A 15479-nucleotide genomic window follows, 5' to 3' on the forward strand; every position below is an offset into this window, starting at 1 on the left:
CAAAACTCAATTTTGATATATTGTCAAATAGAAAAGTCATCTATCAAATATTTGACAAATATCAAAAAAAAAATATCATTTATGAAAAATTGCCTGTTCAAGAAAAAATGGGACACAGTAAATCTCCATCAACTAAACAATGGAAACCTCCACCGCGAACAAAACAGCCCCCTAGAGGAAGAAATTATTCGTAAGTTTTTGTCTGAATCGATATTTTAGTGCTCATATTCAATTCCGTGCATCTGTTCTTTGAAACTTTTCCAAATTTCCACGTCCAAAGATTTTAGTCAATAAAAGGTCGGAACCGTAATAAAATGAAAATGAGTGAAGAAACAAAATTATAATTTTTCTATGGTTTCAATAATGTCCTTGAAACAAATCAATTAAAGAAATTGCGAACATATATTACTCCAAATTATCATCCACAATGTGTCTTCATAAGTGAACCGTAGTTAAGTTTAAGAATGTGCAATAACCCAAAATTTCAAAATCGACAAATTTACATATTTCAACAAATCTGATTTTATGTATATTTGTATGTTAGTTCGAGTTAAATTTCGCAACTTTTGAAGGAATAATTCTTAACCGATTTAGCTAAAATTTCATTTACACGTTTAGTTTGGATGGAAAGGCAAGTGAATCCATTCTACATCCAACACTGCGGGCCGCCCAAGACAACAGATTAGTTTTTTATGCACCCTCATAATGGCACCCAAAAAGGTGGACTAGTTTTTTATGAACCCTCGTGATATGGTATCGAATGAAAGGGTTTGCTTAAAATAATTCAAAACTAGCATGACATCATTCTTAATCCAATATAGTGGACCAGCCGAACTATTTTTTCATGTTCTCTTATGATTTATTGGGTATTGAATGAAAGGATTTTTTACAAAGAATACAAATAATAGCATGAAGTAACTTCAAATCCAATTAGGCGGAGAAGTTTTATATGTACCACATGATATATGGGGAACAAATGAAAATATTGGCTGAGAAGAATTCAAAAAATAACATAACGTCACTTCAGATCCAATATAGCGGACCGACCAAAATGGTGGACTAGATTTTTATACATCCTCATAATATGGGTACCAAATGAAAGAGTTTTCTGAAACGAACACAAAAAATAATTCACTCTGAATCCATTATATGGCGGACTCCCAAATATGGTTGACTAAATTGTGTAACCACCCCTACCAAATAGATATTGGATGATGGAGTTTAAGGGAAAACATTCAAAATGTTGGAAAATGACATAACCGATATACCAGTTTCAAAGAGTTATGATTCGGCAAAGGTTAGGGTAGTTCTATGATGCTGTAACCACAAAGCACGAATATATGTGTTTTCTGGCTATAGCAAATGTTGTAGGGACTGATCATGCAACAATGATACGTTTAATGAAATGAACAAGAACCGGTGATGATTAATAAATAAAAAATAAATCGATGGTAAAAAACATGTTTGATACTTTCATGCACACGCTCTGAAAAGAAAAACGTTAGGATGAAGAATATTCATCCCTTGAAATCTTTATAAGAGCCCCGCTTTCGAGTTAAAAAGGCATACATTCTCAATTACTCATTACACTATATATATTTTTTACAAAATAGCTTTGCTCTCTTTTATGTTTCAAACGGATCTTTACGTGAAAATTCATTATTTTCAGTACTTAGTATAGTATTGCATAATTCGTCAGCAAAAGCACGCTACAAACTTTTTTTTCCAGGTTGTACCTTGTTGGATATTAATACATTATTTCATTTTTCGAAATCGAATCAGCTGTATCTCAGTAATTATAAAAGTATTATTAGTTTCAGGAATCTGCATACAATAAAAATCACAGTTAAAAAAAATGTGTTTAAAATCCAACCCAGTTTATTCCAATGAAATTTCAAACTGTTCATCATCCGCATCACGCATATGCAGTCTATTACACGTATATAATTTTTGAGGCGCTCTGGCCAAATTTAAGCCAAAATCATTTCATGATATACGAAATCATGTACGAAACGAGTTACATTATTGCCAGGAAGTGAATGCTGAATGTTCTAATATTAGGACAAACTAAAGTGAGTTTTGAATACATTAACATTAAAATATGTATAGTTTGTTATCAGTTCCTGAAATTATTATACAACTGATAATTACTGAGGAACGTCTGATTCGATTTCCAAAAATAAAACAGTTGTTGTATCACAAAACCTCCCTTTTCATTTGGAAATTGGAAAACAAATGTTGGTAGTACCCTCTCGATGACAAATGATGCAACACTAAAAAGTACTAAACGCTAACTGATAAACCGATCACATTTTTTTGCTAGTTCTCGTAAATACCAAATACAGAGCAGATCTATATTATTATTAAAATATGTCACGAATCGTCACATGACATGTATTAATTGAGAATTAAACGTGTGTAAGGTAACTCTTGCGTTCTGTGTCACTGCTACACAGTGACAGTTACACATCACTAGCCGTTGCAATCTAAGAAACACAATATATGTTCTATTTCTTACTAAGACGCAATATCTCAAAGTAACCTTTGTGTTGTTTATTTCGAATGTTATGAAATTCGACGTTTCCAGAAATTTTACGTCAGAAGTTTAATTCTATATAAGTCGGTAAGACGGAGTACTGCAAAAAGTGAATCGGTTAGTTGCGTAACAGTTTATATATTATAGAAGTTCAATTCATATAAAGAATAAGATATAAAAATAAAACAAAATGCCTAGAAGAGGAAGGTCGTCTCCAACTCCGAGGTCCGCTCCAGCTCCCAGGTAAAAAAATCTTTTTCGTAGTTTTGATGTCAATTTGTTTCCAAAAATAATCCTAACTAATAATGTATTACTTGTGACTTATTGTATTTTCAATCAAGGAAACAGGCTCAAATTTTTTTGTATAGTCCCTTTCATGATCCACTGTATGATGTGTCATGTGTCTTCAGAAATATTGACCTTTACTTGGGTTATGATTTTGTCAATATGACTTGTAATTTTCAGGATTCTATCACAGTATATCAAACTTTTACGTTAACAAAGTTGTCAGAATATATTCAAGTAGCACTTTATTGTGGGATTTTCACTGAATAACTGATACAATAGCGTGTTCAAACTGTATAGGAAAACATGTGTTGCGGTTTTGTAAAATGTTCAGTGAAAATTTCACAATAAATTATTACTTGAATATATTTTGACTTCTTTGTTTGTTTTCATCAAGTATCCGCCAATGGCATCACATAATTGTCAGAATGTAAATCAATAAGAGTGGTCACACATTTCACTAAAGTAAAAGAATGATGGGTGAACACTCCCATTGATTTATATTATTGTATATAATGGAATTAAGTAACGCTATGGACACCTGTTTCACTGTACAATAGCTTCATCAGGAGTGTTCATTACATATATAAGCAAGGGTAGTCACTTTATTCCTATAGAAAGTCACATCTTTGCATTTAGATATATCGAAACGAAGTTTGCTATCTAGGAACCAAGTAGCTCTCTCAACTATATCAATGTACAATAATTACACAATTCTTGTTTATATTGACCCAAATTGATTTAGTGGGTACATAGCTGATTAACGGAAAAACAGATTTTAAAACAGATAGGCAATCTCGAAACAGAAATAACTTAAAACCTCCAAGAACTAACGGCTTCAGTTGTAGATATTTCAAAGTTGTCAGTATATAACAAGTAATCTGATGATAGTTTTCTGGACAATTGTTATTAATTTAAAAGAGCAACAGTTTCAGGTTATCAGTAGGCATTCCTCATCCTAGGTAAAATACAATCTATTTGAGTTTTCTTCCTATATTGTCAAACTCAAGGAATTTGTTTCCAATAATTTAGTTTGGCAGAAACCCTTCTGATCAACTGAAAAATGTTTTGTAAAGAAAAGGAATATAGTTTCTTATATATGATAAATTCAAAATTTTTCAATGACTCACCTAACCATACTCTGCTCGTATGGTTAGGTGAGTCATGTGATCAAGAACACCCTGTTATCTTATACTCTGAGTACTTAACCTATCAAAAACAAATTTGCAAGTGAAAAACAAAAAAAAAGGTGTTATCTGTCAGTTATGTAAAATTGAAAGCACTAGATGTATGTACTAGATTATTATCATTCTTTGATGAATGCAACCCCTGAAAAAATATGTGTAGAGTTGTGAATGATTTTGTTTCCTAATATGTTCACTTTAATGAAGATAATTGCTAACTTGATTCATTAGTACATTTATATTCTTTTAAATTCAACTTAATGTTCTAATCTAATATTATATATTATCTAATGTATATTATATAATATACAGCAGCGATACAGCAACATAGTACTAATTAGTACTACAACTACCAAATTCTACACGAGCGAAGCCGCGGGCAACAACTAGTATTAATATAAAAATGAATGTTTGTTTGTTGGTTGGTAAGTGATAAACTTCTACATCGCTCAACCAATCGTGATGAAACTTGACATGTATAAGTCATTTTTCATAGAGGTTTTTAGGCTATCAGTTTTTCTGTAACTCGCCACTAGATGGCGCTGTAGAACAATTTTTTGAAAGCACTGTTCTATAACGCTGCGCACGCCTAAGTTAGTTGATTCTGATTCTGTCAAAACATTAGAACAGCAGCGATACAGCAACATAGTACTAACTAGTACTACAACCACCAAATTCTACGGGGGCGAAGCCGCGGGCAACAACTAGTAGGTATATTAAATCATTCTCAAACACGATTCTACTGTAAAGTTTTCCCATTGAAAGAAAAAAATCATTCAAATTCCAGCAGAATGAAGTATAAAGGACAATCAACAATTCCAAAAAAAACGCCAAGGCAATTTTTCAGTCTTATTATATTTTTTGTTATAGAAAATTTATAACAATATATAAAAGCTTTTGTTCTTTCATAGGGAGACCAATCTATTGTGCAACTAGAGCTAATAGACTGATAAAACAAGTTCCTCAAAACATTTTAGGAGTACCGTTTACCATAATGTTTTGTTGTTGAATTCCTTATGTGCACTTTGAAATTCTTATATGTATGAGCATACGTTTACCTTTCCTCATTTTTTATCATTTGTGTAGAACAACCCTTCCGGCTAGAGCCCCTGCTCCCGCTCCACCAGCCCATGTTCAGGCAGCACCTCCAGCACCGGCTCCTTCACAAGGGCCTGGTTTATTTGGACAAATGGCAGCCACTGCTGGAGGAGTGGCAGTTGGTTCAGCAATAGGACACACAGTTGGTCATGCAATGACAGGTATGTAAAGATATGCTTATTCAGGTTTGCAGTTCGAACGATTCTGGTATGGTTGAAAATAGTTACCCAGTTGATTATTGAAAGTGTACTCGCGCAAAACTTTTTCAAGTCTCAGCTGTGCGACTACATTTGACAGTTGGAAAACCGTTCATATAGTGAACCCGGATATGGCTGGATGTATCCAAACTGAAGCTGGAAATGTAGATCATCAACTTTTGAATTGAAGATTATTCCAGTTTGCTCTAATTATTCTAGATTTTTATTATTCATTGGGTAACTATGTTAAGTGGGGAATCTATTCAATTGCTTCAATTTATCAAACCTTTCACATTATATAAAGTTTAATTCGAAAATGTTTGAATTTATTGAGAACTAGTGACCAGTACCCAGCTTCTCACTCTGGGCACCTCCGTCGTGACTTCATACGGATAGCACCACCGCCTCGGCTTCTTAGAGATAGCATCGCCTTCTCGGCTTCGCATGGATAACATCCTCAGGTTTCAACCAAATTACACAAAACATTGAAGAATAATTCAAATAAAGTCCATCAAATAATCACTTGTATTAAATGAATAAAAACATTTTTGTCTAAATACCACTGGTCAAATAAGCATTAAATTGAAGTTGAGTTATAGGCATAATGAGTAATCTTGGAGTAATGCAGCTCAAACACACATAGTTAAACTACTAATTTTACAAAAGTTTGCCATAAGATGTATTTAAAAGTCAAATAGGGAGGCTAGTTGTAGGCCTTTATTTTTGGCTTTAGGAATAATGACTATTTATGCCTTAATTATATACCACAAACTAATATAATTAAAAGTAATATTGAATGCTATAAAACTCGTGAAGAGATATATGAATATGATACAAGATTCAAAACCAGAATAGTTGAACTAAAAACAAGGCTTCAAATAACCACCAAAATTGATACGGGACTCTATAACAACTTACCATCTCATATTCGAAATTTACCTCCAAAAAAATTCAAATCCAAATTGAAATGTATCTTATCTAGTAACTGAATTTACAACTTTCAAGAAATTACTCAGAAAACTGAAAATCGGCATTTGTTCATGGATAATCACAGTGATAGAATGTAATTTCCTATTTTATTGTTACCGTATATATTCATACATTTATCTTTATTTCATTCATTTGACATTCTATACATTTCAGATATTTTTTTTTCATTTTATACATCATACTTCATATATTTTATACATTTAGATTTATACGCATTTCATACATTTTACATTTTATATATATTCATATTTAGTCATCCCTTAAAGTGTATTTTATCTTGTATGTAGATCATATATGTTCTTATTCTTCAATATCCCATATCACAATTATTGTCAACCTCGATTATATTTCCAGGACTACAAATTATTCTGTCATCTATCTTTAGTTATTTGGGTTAAGGTTTGGACTTGTCTATAAAATGTAAAATTTTCTTGAAACAAATAAAAATGAAATAATAATAATAGTTTCAGCATCATCAGGAGATTCATTTGGGTTGAGGTTTGGACGTGTCTATAAAATGTAAAATTTTCTTGAGACAAATAAAAATGAAATGAAATAATAGTAATAGTTTTAGCATCATCAGGAGATTCATGCTTTAATTTTGGTGCAGGGTAAAATGTTTCCATAAAATTTATTTTGCGCCAGAGGTTTCAAATCTACCTACAGTAAAACCAATAATGATTGAGAGTAAAGCGCGTTGTCATATCTAAATTTTACGTTACCAGTTTATAGCAGAATCAAAATATAGTAAGCAGTAGAGTTGTAGGTTGTGGCAAATTATAGATAATACACAATACTAGTACGATTAAAAGGTATTATTTATGACAAAAATCAGTAATGAGCTTGTAATGAGTAATACTTATACATTTCCTGATTACTGATCAGTTAAAATTCATTATTTTCTGTATAGTGTTAGATATTTATTACAACTAGTGGCAACGCTGTACACAACGATATTTCTGTCTTTGTCACTTTATCGTAACTTCCATCTCATCGTTGCAGTCCTCACACTAATGTACTTGCAGCCATGAGCGTATCATTGGTTTGTGAATTATACAGCGTGAATTGTACGTTTTACAGTTAAGTTAGTCAGCAATCGACGTGTTGTGATAACAATTGGTGAAAATAATAGTGCTAATAAGTGTTTAAGCGTTACATAATTATATTTCTACACCGTTCTCAAACTACTCAAAAAATGGGAGACATGGTCGGGCCTTCCACGTCGAAAAAGGTAAAACGGCCGGAGTCTCGGTCAGTAAGAGAAAAACAAATTGTACTGCGAGTATTTCATTGTCTTGAAAGAGATCATCAGCCACCAAAAGATGACTTTGTGCATATGTGCTGTAATTCTACGTGTGTACCTCCGAATAACCAACCGGGCATTTCTACATCATTAAGTTCCACAATTACAAAAGATTAGTTAATATGTGCTCTGATTATACCGGTGTACCAAAATCATCGATTTACAAAATACTAAGAGAAGCAGAAATTCATGGGGACGTACAAACGCCAAAAACTAGTAGTGGACGAAAAAAATCACAGTTGATGAAGAAGCCAAAACCAGTATACGCAGAACTATTCACAGTTTCTTTTTCGGAAATGAGCTGCCCACACTACAAACAGTTCTGAAGGCACTTAGCGATCATGAATAGGTCCCAAAAATGGGTAAAGAAACTTTTAGGAAACTTGTACACGAAATGAAATTTACGTACGGAAAAGTTGACAGGAAAAGCATTCTCATTGAACGTCAAGAAATAATAGCATGGAGAAGAAACTATCTAAGAAAAATTGACGAATTTCGGAAGCTCAAAAAAAATTGTACTTCATGGACGAGACATGGGTTAACCAAGGACATACGGTCAAAAAAGTATGGCAGGATGGTAATATAACAAGTGCACGACAAGCCTTTTCGAAGGTTTGTCAGTTGGGTTAAAACAGCCATCTGGAAAAGGTAGTCGTCTGATAGTTACGCATATAGGAAGCGACAGTGGATTTTTACCAAATGGTGAATTAATATTTAAATCTAAGAAAACAGGCGACTATCATGAAGAGATGAATGCGGAGGTGTGAATGCGGAGTTGTTTGAAAAATGGTTTGAAGGCATCATTCAACTTGTGGAACCTGGGTCTGTCATCGTCATGGACAATGTCCCATACCATAGTCGACATTTAGAACCATTACCGAAACAATCATGGAAAAAAGCAGCAATTCAAGAATGGTAAATAATGAGAACATCCAATATAACAAAGATTGTTTAAAGGCAGAACTACTTCAGCTAACAAAATTACACACAGACAAATATAAAAAATTCGCAGTGGATGAAATGGCGTTAAGTCGTGGAATTACAGTTTTAAGGTTACCACCATACCACTGCGAATTAAACCCAATAGAATTAATCTGGGCGCAAGTAAAAGGATATGTGGCACGAGAAAACAGAACATTTAAATTAGTGAACGTGCAACATCACCTACAATAAGCTATTCGAACTGTTTCTGCAGAAGACTGGAAGAAATGCATGCAGCATGTTTCAAAAGAGGAGCAAAAAATGTGGGACATAGACAACAGTATTGAACCAATCATAATTCACTTTGATGATAGCAGTAGCAACAGTGACGAATCTGAGGTTGAAGATTAGACGAAAATTTGTACATTTACATTTATATTATATTCTATTATAAAAAATTTGTAATTTGTATTTTCTAGTACCCCTGACGATGAGTTTAAGTTACTCGAAAGCTTGAGAATAGCTATAAAGAGTTCACTTATCAATTGCTGCAACCCAATAGTGAAAAAAAGTGTTATATATATATATATATATATATATATATATATATATATATATATATATATATATATATATATATAAAAAACCATGGCTAACAAAAGGTTTACTAATTTCCGGCAAAAATTTGAAGAATATATATGCCCTAACTCTAACAGGAAATGAAAATTTCAAAGCGTATTATAAAAAATATAAGAAACTATACAAACATCTGTTAAATGTAGCAAAAAAAAGTATAATAATAGCCTGATTGCCAACTCTAAAAATAAAGCCAAAACTGCTTGGAATATAATAGGAACAAATAAAAATTCAAAGATGAGATCGAATACCATTCAATTGAATATAGATAACAATATTGTTCAGGACACCCAGATAATAACAAATCATTTTGCTGAGTATTTTAATAGTATTCCAACAATACTTTCGAACAATATAAAAGAACCATTATATGAACTCACACTTAAAGATTTCAATCCTTTTACTTTTTCCTTCAAACCTGCTCTAGAAACAGATATAACACGTATAATAAGTAATCTAAAAACTACACATACTACTGGTAATGATGATATTAGCTCTTGTCTGTTAAAAAAGTGTTCAACATATATTGTTAAACCATTAACTTGTGTGATTAACAGCTCTTTGGAGGAAGGAATCTACCCTGAAATTCTGAAAGTCGGTAAAATAAAACCCATACATAAAACAGGTGATAAAACTCAGGTTGAAAATTTCAGGCCCATCACTGTTCCCAGTGTGTTTGCAAAAGTTTATGGAAAGTGTGTGGCACACATGGTAATTTCTTTTTTTGATCTTCATAAACTCTTTAATGCAAATCAATTTGGCTTTAGAAGAGGGCGGTCAACAACGCATGCCATAATAACATTTCTTAATGAACTATATAATAATCTAGATGAAGGAAAGAGAACCCTGGGTGTTTTCTTGGATCTTAGTAAGGCATTTGATTTGGTTAACAATAAAATCCTACTAGATAAATTAGAAAAGTATGGATTTAGGGGCATTCCATATAAATGGTTTGAAAGTTACCTGGGCAATAGAACACAATATGTTGAGATAGACAAGTTTAAGTCTATTCACTGTAATTATATCATGGGAGTGCCACAAGGTTCTATTCTGGGACCATTGCTTTATATAATATATGTCAATGATTTTGCAGGTGATGTTGTAATGTATGCAGATGATACAACCTTACTAGTAAATGGACCAAACATCTCGGCTACAGTTGACTCTGCTCATATAGAAATATTGAAAGCACAGGATTGGTTCTCCAAAAATAAATTAATTTGCAATGATAAAAATTCCTCTTTTGTAAGATTTAGTTATGCACCAAAAGGGTATGATCACAGCTTACTTTTAAAAGCATCAAATGGTTCATTAAAACAAGTAACATCAGTTAAATTCTTGGGACTTAACCTCTCAGAAGATTGTAAGTGGAATCATCACATTCATGAAATGTGCAAAAAAATATCACCAATGTGCTATTGCCTGTATCAACTTAATAAAATTGTGGACAAGTCTGTATTACTTATGTTTTATCATGCACATGTTCACTCTTTAATCTCATATAGCATATCAGCTTGGGGTTTATCTAGTGAAGCGCAAAAGGTGTTTATTTTACAAAAGAGAGCTGTCAGAAATATTCAAAGAGTAAGTAGACGCACGAGCTGTAAAGAACTATTCAAAATGCTAAAAATTTTAACCTTACCTTGCATTTATATTTACCAGATACTGATGTTTGTAAAATCAGACAGACAATTGTTTGCTCCATTGAATAGAAACAAATACAGTACAAGAAATTCAACTTTATTGGAAATACCAATTCACAGACTGGCCAGGACCGAATCAAGTCCTTTTTATATGGGTATCAAATTATTTAATAAATTGTCAACTCATGTAAGAGAAATGTCGCTGAGATAATTCAAACAGTATGTGAAAAAACTTTTAATTGACAAAGCCTATTACTCTGTTGATGAGTATCTGAAAGATCATATGTAATGTATAATTGGTTAATGCCTTCATGGGTTGATTAGAATGCCAACACAATTACCAAATGTGGCTCAGTTCATAATTATATTTAATTTTGATGTACCTACGGTTTCAATCATATAATCGACTGTTTCAATCAACGGAGTTTTCTATCTATATATTTAGATTTTATTTTATTTTATCTATCATATTTATTTTTTATTTTTATTATTGACTTGTTCTATGTCATCATGTTATGATCGTTATGAACGAATAAATATTATTATTATTATTATTATTATATATATATATATATATATAAACAGAAGTTAATATCGGACATAGCACTCATGAAAGTGGCAAACCATAGACACGTGTTTCGGGCTTTTGGCCCATCATCAGTATGGTGCAGCCAAGTGTAAGGATGGGCAACACTTGGTTACCAAAAGATAGAAATACAAATGCACGGAGCTATGTCCGATATTAACTTCTGTTTATATATCAAGACACTCAATAACTTTCATATTTGTATAATTTCCTGGACCCGGATGTCACGCAGGTAGCTATAGCTGCCTCCGTGGTGATTTTGATAGTTTTCTTGTGAACACGAGATCTATCAACTGAAACCACAAATGTACGGTTGGCTCCTGTTGGTGGCTCCGTGCATTTGTATTTCTATCTTTTGGTAACCAAGTGTTGCCCATCCTTACACTTGGCTGCACCATACTGATGATGGGCCAAAAGCCCGAAACACGTGTCTATGGTTTGCCACTTTCATGAGTGCTATGTCCGATATTAACTTCTGTTTATATATATATATATATATATATATATATATATATATATATATATATATATATATATATATATATATATTATTAATATTGTTAATTTATTTGGTACCTACTACCGTTTTCATAAGGCCCACCTAATGACTACAACGATTAGGTAAATTACGATATTGCAAAGTTTTAATGAAATAAATAAAAAATGTGTATGAATATTTTAACTTATTGTACTAAGAATTTTTCTTTCATTCTTAACCCTCTCAAAAATTAATAAGCACGCCCCCGATTTGATGTCAACTGGGCTTACTTCTACTCTCAATCATTATTGGTTTTAGTATATCTCATAATGAGTATTTTGTGAATATTCCAAAATCCACTTTGGGACATTTTGTGTATATCTGAGGATCTAATTTTATGAAATATCTGTTGCTAGAGAAAAGGATAAAAGAGAAAACTATTGAACATTGATAGATATTGAACATTCTTTTGACATTTTGATGTCAGTGATATATTAATTTCTATACTATATGCATCCAACAAAAAAGCAACCCAAACAATGATAAATTCATGATCAAAGCATGATCACTACCACATTTGCATCTATTGGGTAAAATTAACAAGCTTCCTTATGCTGGCCAATCAGATTTAACTGCAATCGGCTGGCGGAATTCATTGTTACAGTGTTGGAGTGGTCAATTACGTTTTAACGTCTGTGGTGTGTACATAAACGGTATTTTATTAAGTATTTATACGGCTGAAGAAACTGCTAATTTGTGTCCCTACACTCCACCTAAAAGACTTTTTAATATCCAGCTGTATATAATTAAAAAAAATGAAATAAAAGTTCGGTTGTTCCTCAGTGCGTCTGCACAAGCAGCCTTGTCTGGGAGATCACGTGCACTATGCATGATAATGTTTTGGAGCATCAAGTTAGTTAGGGTTAACCCAGAAAAAATAAATAACTTTTGATACTGATCAATACTCAAAACTTTTTAGAAATTTGAGTTAATGGTAATATGATCATTAACAACTACTTCCCTGTTTAATATCATGATAGGTATTGGATTAAATGCAACAGATTTATTCAAGTTTCAATACGGATTTTTTGATAAATCACTGAAATCGTTTTGTAACCAAGTTAGTATCATCAGGAGATGACTAAAACACTGACTGATGACTGATGGGGGACACTGCAGATTCCAGTTCTACCGAAGAAGCGTCCCTTGAACCAAAATTCTGTCCAAATCAGTAACAAATCACTAATGAGATTTCCCGGTTTGAAGAGATGAATGTTTTGAATTTTTCATTCAAAATATTTTTAAATAGCCTATATATTTGCCCTTGACCCACTATCAATATTTAATTGTGTGGAAGAAGGTTGAAGTCAATTAATTAAATTCTACAAACCACGGTCAAGAACTTGTCCTATTTTTTATTTTATTGAATTTTTTTTAATCGATTTCCTAGGAAGCTGTGGGGGAGGTGGTCACTCATTCATTAAAAACACAAAGTGTAGAATATTCAGAATAAATTACAATTTCAATGAGAGTTTCAACCTGCTGCAAAAATAACAAAAGAGCAAGTAATCATTATGACCTGAAAAACAAAACATTTCATTTTTTTTGCTCAGGTTGCCCCAAAGGGTGTCGATCCTTAGACAATTTCAAGGTTAATTCTTTAAAAAATTCACAAAGGTTCGCAAAGCTTTATTTCTGAGATGCAGGATGTTGAATTTCAACAAAAAAAATTCTCCCCTAATATCTCTGAAACCACTTTGCACAATTTTGGTACATGCAAAGTACACAAAAAAATAGATTTTTTCCAAGGTGAAGGTTTTTTAATGTTCATCAGTGGTGTCCCTGTTAACATTGCCCTTCCATGTTTTTGTAATTGCCTTTTATCTTCTCATTAAAATGGTCTCCTATCTTTTTTGTTTGGCGAACTATTTTTGAGGTAGAAAATGGAATGCATTCATTCACTTGTCCTATGTGAAATCAGCCATTGAAGTGAAGTAGTATTATTTTGTGGGCTAGACATATCTATACTAATTTCGTTGTCGTCAAAATGAACAATTTTAATAGTTCAATAGCTAGATGCGTGATATAATTGACGTCATGAAACTTGTTTATTAAAAAAACATGACAAAAAAATAAGGATGCCACCAAATCACTCAAGTGATATTGAATCATCTTTTAAAATTTTTTATTTTCTAGTTTCTTTTCATTCATTATTGATTTTTTTTTATTTGAATGGAATATTAAGTTATGTTCCTAAACGTCAACCAAAATCTTTTCCATTACTGGATCTATTCTATATTGTGTTTGAGATGCCAATTAAATGTTTTGAAAAAAATCATTGATTCCAAGCAGTATTTATAAAATGGTTATAGTTATGTAACTTGTTTACTAGATGCAAATAATTATTACATTATCTAATAACTGTGACACTAGTCGAAAAAATGGGTAATTATTCTCTACTTATAGCATATAATTGAAATTTTTCTTTTAAGGTCTATTCAGCGGGGGTTCCAGTGAAGCCCCAGCACAACAAGCTGCTCCAGCTGCCCCTCAGCAACAATATGCAGGACAACAGTATTCTGACCAATCATCGGGACCTTGTGGATGGGAAATTAAACAATTTTTGGAATGTGCAAATACACAATCAGATTTGACATTGTGTCAAGGGTTCAACGAAGCTGTACAACAATGTAAAATCAGAAATAGTGAGTTTTCTCAATTTTATCGGTAATATACAAAAGGTCTAATGGGATAGTGATTCTACTTTGATAAGTTTTTAACATCAAGATTTGTTGAATTTATGTAAAATGTGTTGTTTTTTTTTCAGATATGGCTTAGACTCTCCTAGTGAAATGGCAAATTCTAGTAATAAGTAGTTCCAGTTCAATGAAGATACATTGTGATATTCTAATGACAGTAATGGAATGTTACTACAAATAAAGAAAATCAAGGTGTAGCAGTTATTTTTTTTTCTTGTTTATTTTTTTATTATTGAATAAAATTGTCTCACCATTTTTTATTTTCTTACTAAATTGAACTGAAAAAATGTTTTCATAGCACTGAAGTAGAAAATGAGTTTCAGCCTAAGCTGTCAGTTAAAAGTGATTAGTGTGAAACTCTTGGAAGTGAAAACAACTTGAGTGGGGGGTAGTTTGTGAGAAAGTCTTGTATGCTTTTATAAATTTAGATACTGATTAAGACTAGGATCTTTCCTGATGAAACGCTGTACAAAAAAGTGGGACGGGAAAATGGGAAAAATTTTCTCTTTCGAGATGGTTACTTCGATATGCAAATGTCAATTTCTGTTCGACTTTATTAAATTGAATAATTAAATGGTGGTGATTTGATTATTTATAAATCTTCAGATACTGTTATCTTCATAAAATAGTAACTGTTGTTGAGATGCCCTACATTTTGGGTTGTGCAGATAGTGGAAATATAAAATTTTCCACTCCAGAGTAACCTTTTTTTACACTGAAAAGAAACTTTAATAACTATTAAAGTTTCAATAGTAGCAATCACAAAGTTATTGTAGATACGTGACTGGGACTTAATTTACTTGCCCCAATTAAAAAAAAATAGCACTGTTTAATGGTCATAATGGCCAGTTGTCGCCTAGTGT

The 15479-nt window shown here is 32.2% G+C and overlaps 1 protein-coding gene across 2 annotated transcripts; it reads left to right on the forward strand.

Moving 5' to 3' along the window:
* Positions 1-38: 38 nt before the first annotated feature.
* On the forward strand, positions 39-14871 carry Chchd2 (Coiled-coil-helix-coiled-coil-helix domain containing 2). 2 transcript variants are annotated; one of them, XM_074180100.1, is made up of 4 exons: positions 39-190; positions 5092-5264; positions 14350-14562; positions 14685-14871. In XM_074180100.1, exons 1-4 carry the CDS (start codon positions 108-110, stop codon positions 14693-14695), a joined length of 480 nt encoding a protein of 159 aa, XP_074036201.1. In that variant the 5' UTR covers positions 39-107; the 3' UTR covers positions 14696-14871. The 2 variants fall into 2 exon arrangements, with proteins under 2 accessions (XP_074036201.1, XP_074036202.1); XM_074180101.1 differs by lacking the exon at positions 39-190 and adding an exon at positions 2547-2779.
* The last annotated feature ends 608 nt before the right edge of the window (positions 14872-15479 follow it).

This window comes from Leptinotarsa decemlineata, unplaced genomic scaffold, assembly GCF_025532065.1.
Source record: "Leptinotarsa decemlineata unplaced genomic scaffold, Ldec_3_MD MMD2_tig00026282_RagTag_RagTag, whole genome shotgun sequence".
Lineage (NCBI taxonomy): Eukaryota > Metazoa > Arthropoda > Insecta > Coleoptera > Chrysomelidae > Leptinotarsa > Leptinotarsa decemlineata.

Excerpts from the sequence above, each read along its gene's own strand:
- Chchd2 (XM_074180100.1), top strand. The coding sequence starts at position 108 with ATGGGACACAGTAAATCTCCATCAACTAAACAATGGAAACCTCCACCG. Across the intron at positions 191-5,091 it reads CCTAGAGGAAGAAATTATTC|AACAACCCTTCCGGCTAGAG; the intron begins GTAAGTTTTTGT and ends TCATTTGTGTAG. Across the intron at positions 5,265-14,349 it reads AGTTGGTCATGCAATGACAG|GTCTATTCAGCGGGGGTTCC; the intron begins GTATGTAAAGAT and ends TTTTCTTTTAAG.